Source organism: Podarcis melisellensis (assembly GCF_964234715.1).
Source record: "Podarcis melisellensis genome assembly, chromosome: 9".
Classification (NCBI taxonomy): domain Eukaryota; kingdom Metazoa; phylum Chordata; class Lepidosauria; order Squamata; family Lacertidae; genus Podarcis; species Podarcis melisellensis.
In genome coordinates, this window is record NC_138541.1 from 50,865,648 (window position 1) to 50,887,946 (window position 22,299).

The 22,299-nt window shown below is 41.9% G+C and overlaps 3 protein-coding genes across 8 annotated transcripts in view; 2 read left to right on the top strand and 1 right to left on the bottom strand.

Annotated features, from left to right (window-relative positions):
* Nucleotides 1-11,281, bottom strand: part of LOC309378430 (uncharacterized protein) — an 84,905-nt gene extending 73,624 nt beyond the window's left edge. For 2 of the 4 annotated variants that reach the window (XR_014172058.1, XR_014172061.1), the window contains exon 1: nucleotides 1,548-1,774. The gene's annotated coding sequence lies outside the window, so the exon portion shown is untranslated. Of the gene's footprint in view, nucleotides 1-1,547; nucleotides 1,803-11,246 lie in introns of those variants that run through there. The other 2 variants (XR_014172060.1, XR_014172059.1) reach the window with 2 other exon arrangements.
* TLR3 (toll like receptor 3) lies at nucleotides 1,788-11,275 on the top strand. Of its 2 annotated transcripts, XM_081926512.1 has the most exons (5): nucleotides 1,788-1,927; nucleotides 5,699-6,143; nucleotides 6,369-6,560; nucleotides 7,626-9,442; nucleotides 10,913-11,275. In XM_081926512.1, the coding sequence occupies exons 2-5, from the start codon at nucleotides 5,703-5,705 to the stop codon at nucleotides 11,139-11,141; spliced, it is 2,679 nt and encodes an 892-aa protein (XP_081782638.1). In that variant the 5' UTR covers nucleotides 1,788-1,927; nucleotides 5,699-5,702; the 3' UTR covers nucleotides 11,142-11,275. The 2 variants fall into 2 exon arrangements, with proteins under 2 accessions (XP_081782638.1, XP_081782637.1); XM_081926511.1 differs by lacking the exon at nucleotides 1,788-1,927 and having other exon boundaries at nucleotides 5,664-6,143.
* A 5,022-nt stretch (nucleotides 11,282-16,303) lies between the features above and the next one.
* The window catches only part of FAM149A (family with sequence similarity 149 member A), a 33,544-nt gene continuing 27,548 nt past the window's right edge, over nucleotides 16,304-22,299 (top strand). For both annotated transcript variants that reach the window (XM_081926527.1, XM_081926528.1), the window contains exon 1: nucleotides 16,304-17,180. In XM_081926527.1, the coding sequence (XP_081782653.1) occupies nucleotides 16,747-17,180 (434 nt within the window). In that variant the 5' untranslated portion in view covers nucleotides 16,304-16,746. The remainder of the gene's footprint in view (nucleotides 17,181-22,299) is intronic.

Sequence of the window (22,299 nt, forward strand, 5' to 3'; positions counted from 1 at the left end):
ATTTAAACAGGACACTCCTACAAATGGAATCTTAAGCCTGATATTGTGTATTCTCAACTGCACTATGGATTCCTTGGTGGGCTTCTGCAGCGCACACAGGTGAGGCCACCAGGTTAAATGATAGCCCTGTTCATGTGGTACTTGGCAACTCCTAGGGGCCACTTCAATAAAATATTTGAGGGACCCGGGGTCCCCTAAAATTGATAGGTATAGTACAAAGGTTGTAATGCCTATGCCATAGAACCAAAGACTTGTAGAGCTGGAAAGGACTCCAAGGGTCATCTAGTCCAACCCCGTGCAATGCAAGGATCTCAGCTAAAGCATCCATGGCAGATGGCCATCCAACCTCTGCTTAAAAACCTCCAAAGAAGGGAGACCGTCCCACTGTTGAACAGCTCTTACTGTCTTGATGGGATGGTTGCCTTTCCCTTGGTTTCCCTTGATGTTTTGCCTGCTGGGGTAAGTGCAGATATATTTATATAGTTTGGTATTATTTTCTGGTTTTAATTTTTTTATATATATTTTTACTCTGGAGTTCCACAGTGAGGACATCATGATTAGCATCAGCAGCCCTGTGAAGAAGGTTTTTTTAAAAACCAGTCCTAATTCCATATATCTTCCCATTAAATCCAGGTTACTTTGGGGTGGGGATTGGATGGCATTTTGAGGAGAATGCATGCATGAGCAGCAAAATTAAAAATAAATAAATGCATGCATGAGCAGCAACAAGTCCATTGCCAATTATAGGGCAGTAGAGAACATTCTTCTGTGGCATTCTTCATAGCCTGAGTGGTGCTCTACCCTAAGCAAGGAATGCATATGGTAGAGGGAGAGGTTCCTCCCTGTTATATAAAAGGTAAAGGGACCCCTGACCACTAGGTCCAGTCGTGACTGACTCTGGGGTTGAGGCGCTCATCTCGCTTTATTGGCCGAGGGAGCCGGCGTACAGCTTCCAGGTCATGTGGCCAGCATGACTAAGCCGCTTCTGGTGAACCAGAGCAGCGCATGGAAACACCGTTTACCTTTCCGCTGGAGCGGTACCTATTTATCTACTTGCATTTTGATGTGCTTTCGAACTGCTAGGTTGACAGGAGGAGGGACCGAGCGACGGGAGCTCACCCCGTCGTGGGGATTCGAACCGCTGACCTTCTGATCGGCAAGTCCTAGGCTCTGTGGTTTAACCCACAGTGCCACCCGTGTCCATTCCCTGTTATATAGATCAGGTCAATTCAATGGGCTGAATAAAGCATGATTAAAGATTTGTTTTCTTTGGCTGCATGCAGCATAAAGGAAACTGCTCTCAAACTCCCTAAGTGCTAAAGTAAGGGTATTTTCAATCCTGTTTACCCTGGCCTTTGACAACAGATATATGTATCTTATTCCTGTGGTTGTAATTTGTTTCAAACTGTTTTTAATAATGAATTTTAAATGGCCAGAGCCCAGCGTGGAATCTTGTAGTGAAGGGCAGGTAAGAAATCTAAATAATAATAAGAATCCTCAGCATGCTTTAAAAACATGCTCCATTTGTGTGTGCAAGTGTGTTTTACCAAGAAAAGCAAATCTTCAAGGGTGAAATTTTTGTTGTGGGTCACTTAACATGTGCTATCTGAAAGTTCTAAAGTGCAGAGGAGAACAAGGAAGTGAGCCAAACAGATGGGCTGTGCTTGAAGTTTGCAGTGCAGGAGGTGGGAAAACGAAAGTAGGAGGCTTGCTCCTTTCTTCCTGCTTTTCTTGCCACTGCAGTGTCCTGCCTTCTTTCCTTTGTTCCAGATGAGTCAGATTGTGCAGGCTTCTTTGAGTTCCTGGTATATTTAAGAGAAAGTTTTGGAGATAGTTAGCAAAGAACTGCAGTGCCAGGAATGTGTTGATCAGCTTCTGAAGTTGCTTGAACAGAGTGGAGAACAATCAGGCTGCAAAGAAATATAAAGTAAGTATAATTATCATTGTAGTTATTTTTTGTGGGCCAGCTTTCAGAACAGAATTCCTTCATTCCTTCCAGCCTCCCGCAGGCCCTTCATTCATGCCTGAACTCAGTTTCAGTCTTGCAATTTTTTAAAAAAGCATTGCATTCTAGTTGGAGTGGAAAAACAAACAAAACAAACAAAAAAACCGGCATTCAAAGAGGGATGTTTAGAACGTTGTAGCAATTTTGGCAGACCTCAAATGAAACTAAGCTGGAATAAAAATAGAAGAGGAAGCAATACACTTTTTCTCTGCAGTATCTCCACAGAAAAGAAACAAGTATTTGTTTTGAGAGTTTAGGAAGGTATATTCTGTATAGTCTGGTGTTGCTCAAACTTTCTCCAGTTTGGGCAGCGGTGTGGATATACAGTTTGAGCCCACCCTTGCCAGAAATCAAGGTCTTTTGATTAAAAACAAGAAAAAGAGCTTAAAATCAAGAAGAGGCAGCCCCTTCCCAGGTCCCAAGAAGTAGATCGTTAAAGAAGAGGAGAGTTCCCCCGAAGGTGTAACATGAAAATCCTAGCCACATTGTAATCTGCAATATTTATATTAACCTGTTTCAAGGGTCTTGTTCCCATGATCTGTGGTAGTGAAATCTAGTGTAGTGCATAACTCCTCTTAAAATCAGTGTTTGCTTCTGGGATGTTTACTGCTGAATAAAAACATGCAAAGACTTCAGCTGAGGAGGTTCCAAATTTCAGGGTTCATAGCTGCAGCTGGAGAAGTTCAATCCAGGTTTGTTCACTTGTTAGATCCTTCAGTATTTTGCAGGTGACAAGTGGTATACAGCAGAGACTCCATGGCCATCCTTCCTTCTATTTTCAGTGTAACAAACTGCTGAAAGCACATTTCTGCCTGCTGGTGGAGTGTTGCCAGCTTACTAACCAATCCTTTGCTACTGTGCTTCAGTTGTGGCTTCCTGCAGATCACAATTGTGGTTAAACGGTCCCAAGTGCTTGCTGGAGGCTTGAAAAACTGGTGGCCCCTCTTGTTAAGAGGAATTGTTCAAGGGGAATTGCACACTATTTTGAGGAAGACATTGGAAATTTAGGTTTGCACAACTAAAGTCCTATGTTTGGCCCAGTGCCACAAACCCACTTTTTTATTTAATGGACTTGTTGTTAGGAAAGTGATGGGGGAATTGCACTGAAAAGTGTGGGTTGAGTGAATGATTAGCAGAGACATGTCAACACCCCTCAAGCAAATCTGTACAAATGTGCATTGTTATATAACTGCTCCAATAAGCAAATCAAGGTGAGGGTTCAGTGTAGACTGGTCATAGTCTCCCCAGCTTTGAGCAAGCAAATCAGGGTGAATGCTGAATAAGCAAGGTGCTCTGGATCAGCCTTTAGGTTGCAAAAGCCACTGGCTTCTGAAGCAGGATTGCTAGTCCCAACAGTTTCCTTTTTATGGTCAGCTTACTAACATAGTGGAAGGGTAGTCCTGGGTTGTGGTTGTTTTTTAAAGGCAAATTAGGAACTGTGATTTACCAAAGACAAGCACCAGAAAGCAGGAAGTGTGCCTTACAGACTGATAAGGTACCAATGAAAAGTAGTGGTAGGTCCCACCCTACCCTTCCAGTTTACATAGGATTTGTTTCAATTAGCCCCCTACTTCATTTCTCAGATTTTTATACTAGGGTTTCCAAAATTGTGATCCATGAGCTTCACTCAGGTGGTTTGCATTATATCTGTGGATTTGTGGCTGAAGACAGGAGATAGCACACCCGTCATGTTAAATGTCCATGTTGATTTTTAATGGTATTTTATTGCATATTTTATTTTTATATTGTATATTGTATATTGAATATTATTATTATTATTAAAACCCTGCCCATCTGGCTGGGTTATCCCAGCCACAATTAGATCACAGTTTGAATTCTATGGCAGAAAACCCAAGACCCACAGCAATTTTCAAGTGCTTCATGAGAAAAAGTGTTTGAGAGCCACTGTTCTAAACCATACTGAACAGCCTTTTAGCCTAAGCTCCTGCTATACTTAGATCCTCTTTGCACTCATTAGCTTGCTGCATCTTACTGGATTCATGACAGCTACTCTACCCTTTTGGGGTCCTGTATTCTGCACTTCCTAACCCCTCTCCCCCAGACTGGTCCATGATGTGAATGACAAAAGATTAGTGCAAAACCAGGACCTGTTGCTTCCTCCATTGTGTACAGAAGTGGCCCTGGGGACATGGTCCTGGCTTTCCATGACGAAATGATGAGTGAACATGCTTGGTAGCTTGCAAGCCTGTTTTCCAGTAAGGTGCTGATGGTCTTTTAGAATGACATAAATTCTAATTCAGGTAAGCAGAACTCCATGATCATACCCAATGCAAAGGAAGCCATTTAGGCTCCAAGCTATTAAAATACATTTCCCCCCTCAAATAATTCTGGGCACTGTGGTTTACCTCTCACAGAGCTGGAATTCCCAGCAACGCTTAACAAACTACAGTGCTTTGAGCAGGGAAATTGCTTTGAATGTGCTTCAAAGGTATAAAGTGTACGCAGAAAACAGCATGATAAGCATTTGGGGTATAAGAATATTGCATCAAGGTTAACACTAGGATTTTTTTTTAATAAACAGAACTTTGAAACTTGTGGCCATGAAACAAGGAGAGGAACTTAAAAGCAGATGTCAAACTGTTAAAGGCACTTTTGTATAGAATCCCCCCCCCCTTCTTTCAGTATCAGGCACACATATTCAACACACTCAACCCCTGTAAGCCACACTGGCTATGCCAGTGCCAGTGCTTAAGCCTGCTAGTCAAAATACCCAGCAAGGCACCAGTGGGATCTGGTGTGTGAGAGAGAAAATCAAAGTCAGCAATTGATTTGCTTAAATGTCCTAAGATACTTCCTTTCCTTTTGTTCAGCACTGCAGGTGAACCAAGGCTTTGTACACACAACTGTGGGCCCTGCCAAAAACATTGGCCACTTTCTACCTAGCCAATCTTATTTAATTTGTGCTACCTGAGGGGTAAGAAGAGATACCAAAGAAGTAGGGGGGGGGAGGCCCTTCCTTTGCTTCTTCACAATTTCTCTCTATTTTCCATACATGCTTTCCTAAAAGCTAAACCTAAGTCACCACTTACGTTTCTGTTCTTTGGTACACATCTAGCCAGTGTTTCCTACTGACCTCCTCTAGAAGGCAAACTGCTCAAGGGAGAGAACACATTTCCTTGGTATGGCCTGACCTTACTCAGCTTTCCTACCTGTCATCTCACCTGGAGGAAATGCTTGGGAAGAGACAGATTTGAGCATACCATGGAGATGGATGAGGGAGAGGAAACATTCCTTACCTCTCATTTATATATCCAGTATTCAACTTTCTCCATATGTGATCATTTAAGATACAAAGGATGGTAGTGTTAGGGTTGTCAGCTGTAGGTTAGATGATGTACAGTGGTACCTCGGGTTACATACGCTTCAGGTTACAGACTCCGCTAACCCAGAAATAGTGCTTCAGGTTAAGAACTTTGCTTCAGGATGAGAACAGAAATCGGGCTCCGGCAGCACGGCAGCAGCAGGAGGCCCCATTAGCTAAAGTGGTGCTTCAGGTTAAGAACAGTTTCAGGTTAAGTACGGACCTCCGGAATGAATTAAGTACTTAACCTGAGGTACCACTGTATCTCAGAAATATAAATTATTGAGCCTTACTTGCATTTCTTCAGCCTGTATTTTATTTTATCTATTGAAAAGCAAACATTAATGTTAAATGTGCACCTTCTTTTTCAGGAAAATGAGGAAGCCTATTATTTATTGGATATGCTTGTCTTTCACCTTCTTGACCATCGGGGTTCACTGTGAATCAGCTGGGAGCGTTTGCAAAATTACAGATAGTACAGCAGACTGTAGTCATTTAAAGTTGACTCAGATTCCCTCTGATCTCCCAACCAACATAACAGTTTTGGATCTTTCCCATAACCAGCTAAAAACACTTCCACCTGCAAACCTTACAAAGTATGGACAGCTTGTTTACTTAGATGTAGGATTCAACACCATCTCTAAACTGCACCAAGAACTGTGTTTGAATTTGCCTTTGTTAAAAGTTTTGAAGCTGGGACATAATCAGCTGCATAAATTTCCTGACGATGTTTTTATTCACTGTGGCAATCTGAAAGAACTTAATTTGGGATTCAATATACTGGAAATAAAAAATGAGCCTTTCATCAATCTGAAGGTAAGAAGCAACTTTCACCTGTGATTTTGCACATGAACTTGGATGATGGCCGAGTGATAGCATTGACTGATAAAACTTGATGCAATCTGAAACAGCGTTTCAAACATGCTGTAGTCATCGTTTGACATGTTCTAAGCAGACAGTGTAAAACTGAGTTTAAAAGCTATGCAGTCAGTTGTGAGATGAGGGAAAAGACATAACTTTTTCCTCCTTTGTCTTCCTCAGAAATTGAGTTTGCTCGATGTCTCTCACAATCATTTAAGTACTCCCAGACTAGGCTCCCAGCAACAGCTGGAGAGTCTTCAGGAACTTGTGATGTCTCAGAATAAAATTGCTGATTTGAGGAAAGAAGACCTAGACTTTCTTAGAAACTCTTCATTAAAAAAACTGGACTTGTCATCAAACCCCCCAATGCAGGTAAATGTCATACAACTGGGCTTGTTTTATTGATGTTAGTTGTACAGATGTTAGTTGTATTCAGTTAGGATAACCTTAGCAGGCTATAATACTGGTTTGTGTTATTTAAAAATGAATTTGATAAATGAGTAGTTTAAATACCTTATAGGTAAAAATACTAATATATTTGCTGTTTTCTTTATATGATTGGCAGCTTAAATAATTTTGATTAGCATGTCCTGTTGCATAAGAGGGAACACAGCTTACATAGAGTTGAAACTAAATACAGTGGTACCTCGGGTTAAGTACTTAATTCGTTCTGGAGGTCTGTTCTTAACCTGAAACTGTTCTTAACCTGAAGAACCACTTTAGCTAATAGGGCCTCCTGTTGCCGCTGGAACGCGATTTCTGTTCTCATCCTGAAGCAAAGTTCTTAACCCAAGGTACTATTTCTGGGTTAGCGGAGTCTGTAACCTGAAGCATATGTAACCTGAAGCGTATGTAACCCGAGGTACCACTGTATGAACAGGTTGAAGATAAGCAATGAATTAGAATTACTATGAATTTTTGGACAATGTCTGTAAAGAGCCCTGCCTCCCAGTTTTCTCTTTCATTTTCCTTGTGGCCATGGTGGCTGGACTGTTTTCATCCAGCCCACAGTGATTCAGCTGTTGCTACTGCAAGAGCAAGAGAGAAGACTGGAAGACAGTTAGCTCAGAGGCCCAACCACAGGCCACAATGGCTAGAACATCTTTCCAGAAGAACACCTGTGGTTGTGGTCTTGTGCATGTGCCTGCAAACCTGCTTGTCTCTCTTCATCTGAGGGCTGGGTTCCTGCAGGCTGGATGTGATATGGGAAGAAAGAATGGGGCCCCCAAGGTGGCATGGTGCCTGTAAACTGTGCACCCTTGCAGAAAGGCCCAATGGGAACAATGCTACATTATGACAAATACTGTTTTTCCCCAACAAAATTCTGCCATTAACCAGTCACACACATCCTGAAAAAGAATAAGCTGAATATTTCAGTCCAGGGCTAATTTCATGCAGCCACTGTTTTTGTAACCCCATTGTTTTGTATCTTTCTAGTTTCATCCAGGATGTTTCCGTGCTATTGGTAATCTCTATGGTCTTCTCCTTGACAATGTTCCATTGGGACCTGATCGCACAAAGAATCTTAGTTCCGAATTATCAGGAACAAGAATTCAGAATCTTTCACTGAGCCATGTGCAGCTTTCACAGATTTCCAACTCAACTTTCAGTGGAATGAAAGAAACAAACCTCACAATTTTAGACCTATCTAAAAATGATTTGTCTCACATTGAAAATGGTTCTTTTGTCTATTTTGAAAATTTAGAGAGTTTGAATCTAATGAATAATAATATTAGATATATATATTCTCATTCCCTCTATGGGTTGCACAATGTAAATTATCTGAATTTGAAAAACTCTAATATTAAAAAAATTAATGATTCTGCTTTCCAGTGGTTAAAACATTTACAGTGCCTTATTATGGATGGCAACAAACTTCTGGAAATTACCCCTAATACATTTAAAGGTTTAGAAAATTTGAAAAACTTGAGTTTAAGCGAGTGCAATCTGACTGTAGTAACAGAGAAAACCTTTTCATCTCTTGCTAATTCTTCATTGCAGTTTCTCAACCTAACAAAATGTGGAATCACTTATATGAAGGCTGGGGCCTTTTCTTGGTTGGGACAATTAACATCTCTGGATCTAGGTTTAAATAATATTAAGCAGGACCTCACTGGCCATGAATTTCAAGGTCTCAGTAATATTGAGACTCTCTATCTTTCTTACAATAGTCATCTGAATTTGACAAGTGAATCATTCACTTTCACTCCAACCCTTAGAAAGCTGAGACTCAGAAAGGTTGGTTGCAGTAATCTTGCCATCTCTCCCTCACCATTCCATAAGTTAAGCAATTTGACTATCCTAGATCTTGGTAACAACAACATAGCTAATATGAGAGAGGAGATATTTGATGGACTCCACCAGCTTGAAATTCTGGATTTGCAGCATAATAATCTGGATCGACTGTGGAAGCATGCCAACCCAGATGGCCCTGTTCTGTTCTTAAAAGGTCTTAGAAACCTGCGTTTACTTGATTTAGAATCCAATGGCTTTGATGAGATTCCAGGAAAGGCTTTCAGTGGCTTATCTCAATTAAGAAGCTTGAATTTCGGAAAAAATAACTTTAATTTGTTTCCAAAGTTTGTCTTCGATGAACTGGCATCTCTGAGCTCACTCTTCCTAGAGAAGAACCTTATCACGGCTGTTGACGAAAAAGTGTTTGGGCGAATTTTCACAAATCTGAAGGAAATAAATATGGAGGGCAATCCTTTCGACTGCACTTGTGACAGTATAGCTTGGTTTGTTAATTGGCTCAATGGAAGCATAACATATTTCCAAGGATTAAATAATTATATCTGCAACACCCCTTCTAAATATCATGCTAACAGGATTACACAGTTTGATACCTCACCATGTGATAGTGCACCCTTTAAATTGGTCTACATTGTGAGCACTTCTTTGGTACTGCTCCTCATCTTTGTAGTCCTACTCGTCCACTTTGAAGGGTGGAGAATCAAATTTCTCTGGAGTGTGACTGTAAACAGAGTCTTTGGACACAGAGAATTAAACAGGCCACTGCTACAGTTTGATTATGATGCCTATATCATTCATGCCAAAAAAGACAGGAACTGGGTATCCAAAAACTTTATTCCTCTTGAAGAAAACAGTCGACCAGAAATTAGGTTTTGCTTGGAAGAACGAGATTTTGAAGCTGGGATATCTGAATTCGAAGCAATCATCGACAGTATAAAAAGGAGCAGGAAAATTATATTTGTTGTAACTGAACATCTCTTAAAAGATCCATGGTGCAAAAGGTAAGCTAAAATTATTTTAATAACTGACATTCCATTTGTTTGTTGTTGTTTTTAGAGCATGTCTTCACTACCATCTTAAACTAACTTCCAACCTTTAAATTGGTGTGATTCTCAGTCAAAGAATCTTTGGGGCTGTCTCTTTGGGGGAAACGAGGAATGCAGTGTCAGTTTCCTGCCACAGTTTCTGGGACTTGTAGCTTCTGTCCCAGTCCCCAGGTGGAAAAGATGTTCTGTAAGGGCCCTAAGAGGCTGGGAAAGGAGAAGATAGTGGTGGAAGTCTTATAAGGTGGTGCAAATCTTACAAGGTCTTTGAGCTTTTGGGAAATTTTATTAGGACACTCACAAAGGCTTGACCCCTTCTGGGCTGTACTTTTGCATGCACACTTGTACAGGAAAAAGTGAATTATAAAATTGGAAATAAATGGTTAAATTGTTGCAAACTCAAAACTGGAAGCACGACGATTCAAATAATGATTTGAATTGATGTATTTTCTTGGTGTCTCAAATGCCTTAAATCCATTCTTCCTTTTGTGAGCAGGAATAGATGATAATAACTATTTGCTCTTGCAACTAGGGTTTGAGAGGTCACAAGCTGGGGGTGGGACCACTCTCATATATTTAGGGAAGGTTGCAAACAGAGGTGGCAGTGTTCGTGCATTTAGAGTAAGGGCAATGCTTCTGGCGTTCAGTCCAAATTATTTGATCTTGTCACATAGCCAAAACGTATTAGCTACAGGGCATCATAACATTTGCATGATTGTTGCAAGATCCTTCCTTGACTGGCTGTGGCATGAAGAAGCTGTGGCTTAAAACAAATGTGGCTTCAAAGCAGTTGCAGGTTGTTCCCAAGCTGTCCTTGACTTCTCTTTCATAATTGCTTGCATGCGGTTCATGGCAGAATCTCAACACTTCTGGAAACAGTTTTTATGGAAAAAATGATCACTGCCTCTCAGCCTAACCTCTACCTCACAGGGCTGCAATGGGGTAGAACCATGGGCACCATAAGTAGAGTGCAATTATAATCACACCCTCAGCTAAAAACAAGACCACCTGAATACCCTATTCCAGGGGTCAGCAAACGTTTTCAGCAGGGGGCCAGTCCACTGCCCCTCAGACCTTGTGGAGGGCTGGACTATATTTTAGAGGGGGGGGGAATGAACGGATTCCTATGCCCCACAAATAACCCAGAGATGCATTTTAAATAAAAGGGCACATTCTACTCATGTAAAAACATGCTGATTCCAGGACCGTCCGCGGGCTGGATTTAGAAGCCGATTGGGCCAGGTCCGGCCCCGGGGCCTTAGTTTGCCTACCCATGCCCTATTCTGTGAACATTGATTGTTTTTGTTAGCATTTTGCCATTGACTCAGAGTCACTACATCGTAAGAGAAAATGAACAATTGCATACATTTGTAAGTGAAATATTGTCATGTCCCAAATTAGCTCTCATCCCCTTTGTCTTCTGTCCAGGTTCAAAGTGTATCATGCCATACAGCAAGCCATTGAACAGAGTCGGGATTCCATCATTCTAGTTTTTCGGCATGACATTCCTGATTACAAATTGAAAAACGCACTCTGCTTACGAAGAGCGATGTTCAAATCTCGCTGCATCTTGGAGTGGCCAGTACAGAAAGACCGTCATGGTGCATTTTACCAGCAGTTAAAATTGGCACTTAAAACTAGTAGCAGGGTACTATGACATTTTTAAAAGGATTACAGTAAATTATTTTGTATGCTTGAATTAGCAGTCAAAATGCTACCCAAAATATATAATACGAATGCAGGAAAAAATATAAATTGTTACCTAATGAATGTAGAACTTTCCAAAGTGTTCTAGAGCAGTGTTTCCCAACCTTGGGCCTCCAGCTGTTTTTGAACTACAATTCCCATCATCCCTGACCACTGGTCTTGCTAGCTAGGGATGATGGGAGTTGTAGGCCAAAAACATCTGGAGGCACAAGGTTGGGAAACACTGTTCTAGAGGATAGAGATAGTAGCCTCAACATTCCTCCTCAACACCCCATAGGAGGAGACAGAGACTTGACAGGGAAAATCATTTACCCAGCCAGATGAGAGCTCTGTTTAACGCCCTCTGCTGTGTCTTCTTCCCACAGGAGGAAAGTTGTTCTACAGCAGGCAGTCTTGATACCTCTTGCTGGAAAATACAGGGCTTGGAGGCAGAAAATGTAGATAAGGCTTGATGCCTAGGGTAGATAATGGTATGACAGTTAAATAATATATGGTGGATTGGCTGTCTCTTGTGATAGTTAATAGGCATATAGAGTTAACAGGTTTATAATAATGTTTCTGTATTGTTGAAAAAAAAGTTTGTTTAAAAAAATGTTATGTAGTTTTTCATTCTGAGTTTTCAGTGCTGACTCACCTCATTTCTTCTCATCCCTTCCCCTCCCTATTTTACTCAGAATAGAGCTGAAATTAATGGATCCAACCTCACGTTCATTGGTTTCAGTGGGTCTACTCTGTGTGAAACTTAGTTGTTTACTGCTTATATTCTCTGGGAAATAGGCATGAGTACCTACTCTACATTTTGATTCATGCTTCATCTAGTAAAGCACCTGGAATAGACAAAAGGTGTGAGTGATCAGCTCACTCAACAGAGGAGGGATTTATGACTGTACAGGTTATCAAAGTGTCCGTGTGTGTGTAGGACTAAGGGGATTCCTTCTCAATCTCTTTGGCTTTGGCACATACAAAATAGGGCAACCAAAAAGAAAGAGATAAGTTCAATTACTTTATCACTATGGTCCCTTAGTAAATGCAGTGTAAAATTTTTTGGGGGAAACAGGCACTACCACACAGGGTCTCTTATTTTGTTACTAAAGAAACTCATTTTTGTATATTCATTTCAATATATTTTGTATATTTCTTTCAGTATTAGAAGCCACAATTTTGGGAGCATCTATGGACTCTCATTAGGACAGCGTCAAGTCTATATATTTTCACTATATTTTTCTCCTTTCTGTTCAGATTCAGTGTTAAATATATGCTAATCAAGAAGACATGTGTATGACCTGATTAAGAAGACACATATTTCAAACCATACAGTAACTACATGCACATATATTAAAAATATATAATGTTTTATACTTACTTGAATAAACTCCCCCAGCTTTGGTACATAGTGACAGGTTGTAAATATTCTATTTGAATAAACTTGATTTTTAAAAATATGCAGTTTTGGTAATTAAATTGTTATGAAATTTAGGGGAAAGGGTAAATTTTAAAGAAACAATAATAGTTTTTGTATATATAAAAATTGTGTCTGAAGGGACGCTTTCAGAAGATCTAAAGTTGAAAATAAAGGATCCTGTTTACAGATGAACTGGTATGTGACGATTCCTTAATTACAGTAATTGGATTATCGCCATTGTGATGCGCTCATCTCATCTTTCTGATCCTCTTTTCACTTGAAGTGACAAGTTCTCTTGTCTAGTTTAAGCCATGAAAGCTGAGGAGGCTTCAAGGTGGTAATGCCTGGTTTCTTTCCAGGTAGATTATACTTTCTCCTATTTAAAGAGGAGCTCATAAAGATCTAAATTCCTCTGGTAGAATAAAACAAACAGCATGTACTCAAGAGAATCATGTCACCAGTTTTAGGCACCCAAGTGAAGTACTTGAAAAGAGGCCTCTCTGATGCCACTTAACAAAGCTGTTTTGGGAAACTTAGAGGAGCTTTATGAGCAATATGTGTTAAAACATAGAGATCCACTGAGCAGGGAGAATCTGCTGGGCACCCCAAGGTCAAAAGTAACTGTTTCCAATATTTCCTATGGTTGGGGTGCATTTTTTTAAAATTCCAGCTGGCCAGTAAGGTTGAACTTGCACATTGAGTATAAATTGCAATAAAATAGTTCTATTAGTTAGAAAACAAAAGTAAATGTATCCATGAATTCTGAACACACTGAACTAATGCAGTGAAAAATGTTTTCATAAACATTTGGCTAGTTTAGCCTGATAAATAGAGTATTGTATTTATACGGTTCCTGGGTTTTTGAACTTTAAAGAAATGTGTCAAAAACCTGGACGCTGTCATGTAGAAGGGCTAACTGGCTTATTTTTGTTTCAGGCAGTTAGTTTTAAATATTGATACCATGGTAAATTTCCTACAACTACACTCCCAAACATTCCTTATGGATGTGTGAATTATTGTGAAAACTGCTTGGAGAGTAAAAGTAAATGCTGCCAGCCAGCTAGGGATTTCAGAATGCCACAATGAATGAAATACACCTTCCATCAAAATCAGCAGTAGGAAGAAAGATAGCATCTGAATGCGCAGCCAGCTGCAGCACAGACAATATCTGCATTTGGTTGCACAGAGGCACACAGCTAATGGCCGTGGCTACTAAAGGCAACAATATCTTGAGACTGTGGGAAGGAAAGACAGAAACGGTGGGCTATATCAACCACAAATTCGCAGCGTATTTGTGATCAACTGTGTGGAGTTTTCACATGCCACATTGCAAACATACTGTACGCATGTATGATGGCCAATGCTGCAGTCCTGGGTGTGTATACTTTGAAGTATGTCCACTGAATACTGTGGGACTTATTTCTTAGGAAACATACTTAGAAGTGCACTGTAATTCACACTATCAGTTCACTATTTGCACATTCAGTGGCATACCTAGGCTCCCTTCCGCCATTCTCTGGCAAGGAGCTGTATGTCCCTTGCACTGCTCTGTTGAGGCAGCCACAGCAATGGAGGAGTGGCCCAGAGAGCAGGTGGGCAGACTCCGAGCCACAGCAGAGACATGTGGTTTTTGCATTCCTCTGGGACTATGCCCTTGGCAGGGGCGAACCTAACCAACCCCTAGGTACACTCCTATGCAGCTTTAATACTGAAAGCCAGAAATGGGATGCTCTCTCACATTTACAGAGATCAGTACCACTAGATGCCAGAATGGGAGGTATTTGTGTCTCTAGTTGTCTATCCCCATCTCCTAGTGGCAATTTACAAAGAAACAAATCTTGCATGTTAATTGGTAATAGCACAAATGTCACATCTAACTTTGCCCTGGGCCCACTGAATCTTTATTGCACAATAAACTGATTATACAGATCAGTCAAATCTTGTTTCCCTAATATGTTTCTCTAAGGCGGTTTTTTTCTAAGACCAGACTCCTGCTATTAAAAAAGAAAGAGAAAGCTTTTCTGGGAATTTGAGTTTGCTTTGCTCTCTTCACAGCACAAGAAATAGTTTTCTTGAAAAATAAAGCTTGTTAGATAATGGTAATCACATTTTTTGTGTCACAGTTTAGTTGTCAAGACGTGCTATAAATGCATTATGCAGTTCTTAACAATACTCTGCTGATCATTCTTGCGTATTTTACTCTTTTTAAAAACCAAAATCCAATTACCGGTACGTGTTTTAAGTTTATAAACCAAAAATACATGATCTGGTTCTATTCAGAATTAAGGTGTTGTATTATTATTGTATTATTGTATTATTGTATTATTGTATTATTGTATTGTATTGTATTATTGTATTATTGTATTGTATTGTATTATTGTATTGTATTATTATTGAGTATTATTGTAAATTATAATTTAAGAATGTAAGCACCACCTGAATCAGACCAAAGTCTAACTTGTTCAGCATCCTTTTCAATAATCCAGGCAACCAGTTGGTATTATGTGGTCTAACAGAAATTGCCCACTGGTCCACTCTTAAACCACTGTCTTACCTTTAAATACAGTGGGCCGTACTTCTGAGTAAAAATGCACAGAACTGTGCTATTAAACACATTTCTTAGGGAAATGAATTCTGCTGAACTCAGATTTACTTCTGAGCGAAATGCTTAGCAGTTTTCTATTCCTATGGCACTTAAATACAGCCGGATGTGTTTTAATCTAGGTCGTTGGTTTCACATCATACACAATTATTCACTGATATACTAAATAATATGCAACTTACATAAAAGATTTTTTTTCTTCATAGATATTGAATAAGAATATTATTTTTTAACGTGTAAACAACTCCCGTGGCTTCTTCACACATGATGGGTCAACAAAGTTTGCTACAGATCCATGTACCCAGGGAAGGAAGCTGAAGCAAAAAAAAGTGGGCTTCCTGAAAACTCACACCCAATCCCGAAACGACAGACTTTCAAACCTACTCTTGCCAAATTCATCCGATAAAATATATTTGAAGGGTTGGAAGCTCGTGGCACACTTAGAATGGGAACATCTCACAGATTTAAGCAGTGGATTTAAGCAGATTTAAGCTACAGTGGTAGCTCGGCTTAAGTACTTAATTTGTTCCAGAGGTCCGTACTTAACCTAAAACTGTTCTTAACCTGAAGCACCACTTTAGCTAATGGGGCCTCCTGCTGCTGCCGCGCCGCCGGAGCCCCATTTCTGTTCTCATCCTGAAGCAAAGTTCTTAACCTGAAGCACTATTTCTGGGTTAGCGGAGTCTGTAACCTGAAGCGTATGTAACCTGAAGCGTATGTAACCCGAGGTACCACTGTAAACAGGCAGACTCCACTGTACCGCCTCAGGATGAGGCCTCACATTCTTACAATATTTCTCCAAGCACATTCCTTACAAGTCTGCTAATGAATGAGAAGACTTGGCTGGGATCCTTTGCAGAGGCATATGGCTTTCTAGAGGCAGGGAGTTATTTGTTGTAAAGGGGAAGAACATATTCAGACATCCCAGCCCTTCACCTGCAGTCCGAAGGGAGAAACAGTTGACCCTCGTCACTTGCTTCTTGTGAGACTTAGGCCTTTTACCAAGCTTTACATACTAATAAGGAAATGTCTACACAGCACCGGGCCGAAACTATGTGGAATATACTTTAAAATATATGGGAAGTAGTACCTCCAAAGAAACAATGAAGAGCGGGACCACAGGGCTTCCCGCCCAAGCCTGCAGGTTTCTGTTTGGGCAGAGCTGTGGCGCCGACGTGCGCACGCCCCTTCCCTGCTCGCCCCCTTCCCGACGCCTCGAGCTCTGCCAGGGCGCGCGCGGCTGCAGAAGCAGCTGCTGCTACTCCTAAGTGCCCAATTGCCGGCGCCTCGCTCGCTTTTTTGTTTAGCTTAGCAACGGGCGCTCCCGCCCTCCGTCGGCGGCACCAGCGAGCGAGGCAGGCCCCAGGCAGCCGCAAGACTAGGAGACTCTCCCGCCTTCCGACGGCGGAGTCTCGCGCCTCGTCGCTCGAGCGTGCGGCTGAGTGAAAGAAGGCGCTCCTTCGCTCCCCGAGTCCCTGAGGGAAGCGGCGGCGGCGCTGCTCTTGCCGCGGAGACGCTGAGAAGCTCCTCGGGCCGGGCGGAGGCGGCACCATGAAGGTGGCGGTGCTCGACTTGGGCACCGTGTTTGCCAAACTCTTCAAGCCCTCTTCCTCTTCGTCTCCGCCTTACTCGCCAACCGCCGCCTCCGCCGCCCCTTCCAGCAGCGCGCCTCCGCCCAAGGCGCTGCTGCCCCTTCCTCCGCCTCCGCTGGGGTCTCTGCCCGCTCGCCCCGCCGCCTTGCAACCCGCAGGGGGCTCGTCTAGCATAGCGGCAGCCAGTCGAAGCGCTCCCGGCGGGGCGGCGGCGGCGAAGTCCCCCGGAGGCAACAGCTCTCCGCGCTCGGCGGCGGCGGCGCCGTCCCTGCCGAGGGAGCCCGGGGCTTGGGCAGCGCCCGCGGGCAAGCAGCTGCTCTTCGTCACTCTGCCCGACATCGGCGAGGAGGGCGCGCCCGACGCCGACCCCCCAGAAGAGGCAGCGGAGCCCAGGCAAGTGGGAGTCGTGGGGACCCCGCGAGGTGGGAAATGCAGACCCTTTTACCCTCGGTAACATAATCTCCGGGTGGATGTAGCTACTTGGCCAACTGGTTGCCTTCCCAAGGGATACATTTTCTCCTTAAGGGGCGAGGAGACGCTAACTCCGCTTCCCTGCGTTTCTGATCAGGTACAGACGGTGGTAACTTCTTCATCGTTTGGGAAGAGAATACAGCACTGTATATGCCACGTCGTGAATTAATAATCATAATAAAATTGGTTAATGGTATTAATATTAATATCACAGGTTACAAGGGGGCGGGCGGGCGGGCGCACTTTGCAAAATGCTTTTCTGTGTATATGAGACTGTGTAGACCTTTTTATTTTGAGAGAGACAGCTTTGTATTTCTGGGGTGGTGAGGGATTTGCTAGCTTTGTTAATTGGAGAAAGGTTTTAAGTTATTTCTAAGATTGCAAATGCAAGATCTCATTTTTTCTGGTGGTCCAGTTCATCTTGAATAAACCTCATACTCTAGTTCCCAACTTGCAGGATATTTTCCTACACAGTTCCCATGGATACCATTCTATGTTCACTTACTTGGGAGTAAGGCCTATTTAACTCAATGGGGCTTACTTCCAAGTAAACGTGCAATTGATAGAGCTGTAAAAAAATGTGCTTTGTATGTTCCTGGTTTGGAGTTTTGAATTCCTTTTATATATGTTCAGTGCATTTAAGCTTCTTCCATTTACACATAAATATAGACCCTACCTGCCAGTCATAGCTCTGAAGGTGCTCTACAACATACTGTGAAGCAATATGATATAAAACAATTTTCAGTCTCTCCTGCCCTGTGTCCTGTATGAAAGCTTTTAATGTGGGAGAGAAATTCTGTGTGCTGTTGACCAACATATGAGTGCTAACTGCGCATGTAAAAACATTTCAAAAGTTATTGGCTAGGCTATAAATTCAGAATAAAGAGTTCTCATCCACTTTCTTTCTACTGTTATTAGCATTAACACATGTATATAGATAAAGGCAGTGAAGCTCAAAAGTACTTTTAATTTCATATCTGAAAATGCCCACAGTTACTATTGTCAATTTTCAACAGATTAAAAAAGCCAGTCAATGGACCTTTTCGTAAATTAAAGAATGACCTGCTTCCATTTTGTATTGTTGCATCAATAGCTTCAAAAGTGATACACTAGATACTTTAAAACATTGCTTGTGAAATTGCTCTAGAGGTTGTGCCTGCGTACCCTCGTGTTTGGGTTTCAGGACCAATCTCCATAGAGCTATCACTCTCCCGAGGCACTGTGACTTCTGATTGACATGTCATGGAGCAAATGGGAGAAACTTGTTGCCTTCATGTTCCACTACAGAGCTTCATAGGAGCCTATGACAGGCCAGTGTCAGAAACAGAAGGTGTGTCTAGGTGGGCCCTTTGCTCTGATCTAACAAGATGGTTATTGCGGTATTATGTTCCTCATATGAATTTGGAGGCACCCATTGTCACCAAAGGTGCATGATGACTGTGGCTAATAGGGCTGGGCAATATATCGATATATAGTCCAAAAAAGATTTGAAGTCCATATCATGATATTGGTTTCAGTTTTTTTGACCTGGAGATATATCACAAATTATGATATGTTTGTGTGTGTGCTATGCAAAAATCACAATGTGGGAAAAATCGTGAAGCCAGCCAGTGCTTCTCTTGATTCCTGCAGCCCCTGTTAACTCTGCCGGCTCAGCTCTCCCCTGCCTCCTGCAATGGGCAATGAATCACAAGAGCAGGCACCAGTAAAAATCACAATGCAGGGGAAACTGTGAAGCCAGCCAATGCTGCTACATAGCTCTATCCTTATTTCAGACCTTGTGATATATCAGTATATCACTATGTTTAGCTGTTGATATACATCACGATGCTGAAAACCAGATATCACCCAGCCCTAGTGGCTGGTGCAAAGGAGGCTTAAATGTATGGACACAGGAGACTGATATTGGGTTCAATTAGGCCACAACTTTATTGATTATGGGAAATAGTAGGTTTGGCTAAGGCATTGGGCATGTATCCAGCATCAGGCAGCTTAGGAGCCCCATGAGGAGTCACCCCCAACATGGATTAGGTGTCACAAACCTGCATAGGCCACCATTGGGAGGGGGGTATTGGCCCATTGGTCTCCCTGCGGATTCCCAGACAGCCACCCCTCCAGGACCCCTCTAACAGGCTATTTATCCTTTAAAGTTGTGACAGTTGCTATGAGATAGGTGAAAACCTGCAAGCCAGCTAATTTGCTTGCAGGAGAGAATTTCTCCCTGGCTGCAAATAAGACATCTGAGTAAACCATAGCAAGGTCCATATGCAACTCACCCACTCCTCCACTGGGCGGGCTCCTAACAGACTGGGTGGGTGGATGGATGAATAAGAAAATCCTTCAACAGTTAACCAAGATGGCAGCCTGCACTTGGCCGCTCCCTTAAATAGGCCAGGGGCAGGCTGAGCACAGCTCTCATGCCCTTGCTCCCAATTGGCATTGTGGGTGCTGCCTGCTCATACCTGAAAGGTCCATTGTGGCCAGAGAGGGGGTGTCAGATAGCTATCCCATCCCCTGGCCATGCAGGAGTACGATGGGCTCTCCAGATGAGCCTCAACCATGTCGTACGGCAAATGCCCTCCACTCGGAGCCCTGGAAATATATCTTTGCAGATTTATATAATCTATAAATATATCTAGCAAGTGTTAACAGCTACAACACTAATTAACATTAAAAGTTGGGTCTCCTGATGACAACTATACATGTTTTACCAGACGTTTGCTAAGGTGTATTTAACATCTCCAGACATGCTTCTCTTGATGCTGAGTTTCTTTGCATATGTTTAATAGCAAACCAAATATTTTATTCATATTAGGAAGGTATGTGGTGAACCTGCATTGTCTGCCTTTTAGAAAAGAAAAAGATACATAAGAGGGAATAAGATATGCCTCTTAGAAGAGGAAAGGCTATACCTTCACATTAGCATTTTTTTAATTAGACATTTCCACTTAAGCTTTTAGAAGAAACACCCTAATAAAATATTGATCATTGCAGCCTCCTTACCCTGAGTTCCAATTCAAGTTTACCTAGACTCCAGAATATGCTATTTATTTCAATTGTTATTCAGCCATGTGTGGAATGCATTGCCTCATGAGAATATAAGAGACGCATGGTTGGATCAGGTCAAATGTCCATCTGGTCAGCACCCAGGCCTTACCGCAGCCAAGAGTTGCCGATGAGAAGTCCGCATGCAGGGTTTGGGTTTTCTGGTTAAGAAAACAACTGGAAAGGCCTTTTGCAATTTACTGAAGCTGAAAAAAATAATGTAGCTTGTCAACAGGCACTTCAGTTAAATTTAAGATATATTGTAATTAACCATAAATTCACATGAAAGTTTTGAAAGTATATTGCCAGTTAGTTTCATTTGAATTCGATTTTTTTCAATTACTTGTGGAAATGTGTTTGCCATATGCCCAGATTGATTCTTGGTGTGTCATTGGACAAATGCAAAATTCTAATTGCTGATGTTAATGTATGCAGGTGATCTTGGCGCATGAACCCATTTGCTTGCCCACTCACCGTAGGTTAGTTCAAGATGCAGAAGTAGTTAACCTAGTTTGAAAATATGTACAAAAGCCATTATGTGAATTAATTCTAAATAGCTATTGGAGGCATTGGGCCAGTTCATGCTTGCACATGCATAATCTGAAATCTCAAAGCATCAAGTAATGACTTGTATGTATAAATGACCCTACACAGGTCAAATGCCATAGGTAAAATTTCCATCTTGTGTCACCTCAGATTTAGTGTTTCAGAGTGGAGCCAGTTCAGACAGTCAGCCATCATCAAGGGATCTGCATGCACTTGTGAAGTAGGCCATTAGATGCAGGTGCCTGATGCAAGGGAAGATATAACTTCATGTTAGCCAGATTTATAGGTTGATCACAGACTGCTGCTATCCAATATGTACAAGTTTCCAATATGGATGACCCTATTGGTGAACAAATTCACAGTTTCGTCATATGCATGGAAGGCCTTGTAAAAAAGCACGGGAAACACTGCTGACAAAAGTTATGGAGTACAGTGGTACCTCGCAAGACGAATGCCTCGTAAGACGAAAAACTCGCAAGACGAAAGAGTTTTTCGTTTTTTGAGTTGCTTCGCAAGACGAATTTCCCCATGGGCTTGCTTCGCAAGACAAAAACGTCTTGCAAGTTTGTTTCCTTTTTCTTAAAACCGTTAATACCACGTGGGAATCCGTGCTTCGCAAGACAAAAAATTTGCAAGATGAAAAAACTCGCAGAACGAATTAATTTCGTCTTGCGAGGTACCACTGTACTGTTTTCAGTATTAGGTGTTTATAGGAAAGTGGAATATAAAGTCAAAACAAAACAAAACAAAACAAAGACCACTAGACATGCAGCAAGTTTGGTTTTGATGAGTGAAAGTCAGTTGCAAGCAAATGTTGTGAGCATCATGGGAATAAGCTGATGTGATTACAATGTGCTTGTGTGCATGCATTTTTTCCGGTAATGTTACTCCTGAGGTTTCGTTCCTCTATTCAACAGACATGTTTTGCACAGCTTTTCTGCTTTCAATTGTAAATGCTCCCTGGTAATGAACAAAACAGCTCTGCCTTGTTGATTTGGTTGCTAACAGGGATTCACAGATTTTGGCATGGTTTATTCATTGCCAGCCCTTGTTTGTGGTTGCCATCGACCCAGTCCTCCTGAAGGGTGTGTGATTTCTCTCCTTATGCTGAGCTTTTGCAGATGTCAGCGAGGTAAGATTCTGTCTTCCAAAAAGACCCAGTGATAACAGAAAAACACCTTTCCCCAAGTTCTCTGTGAATTACAGATAAGAGGGAGGAGGGGTAATTCCCTTCTTCCCCTGGCTGTTGAAGACGACATGGCAAACATCTCTCCTACATCCCAAGGCCACAAAGAACTCAGAATCTTTGTGCTGGTCAAGGCCAAGGGTAGTTGCCAGAGAGAGGAAAGGGCAACTCACTGATGCATTTCTGGAGTCTGGTCGCTAAGACTCAAGCATAGCTTAGTAATGAGCACTGGGTTGTAATTCAACTAAGTTATATTCAGAGTAT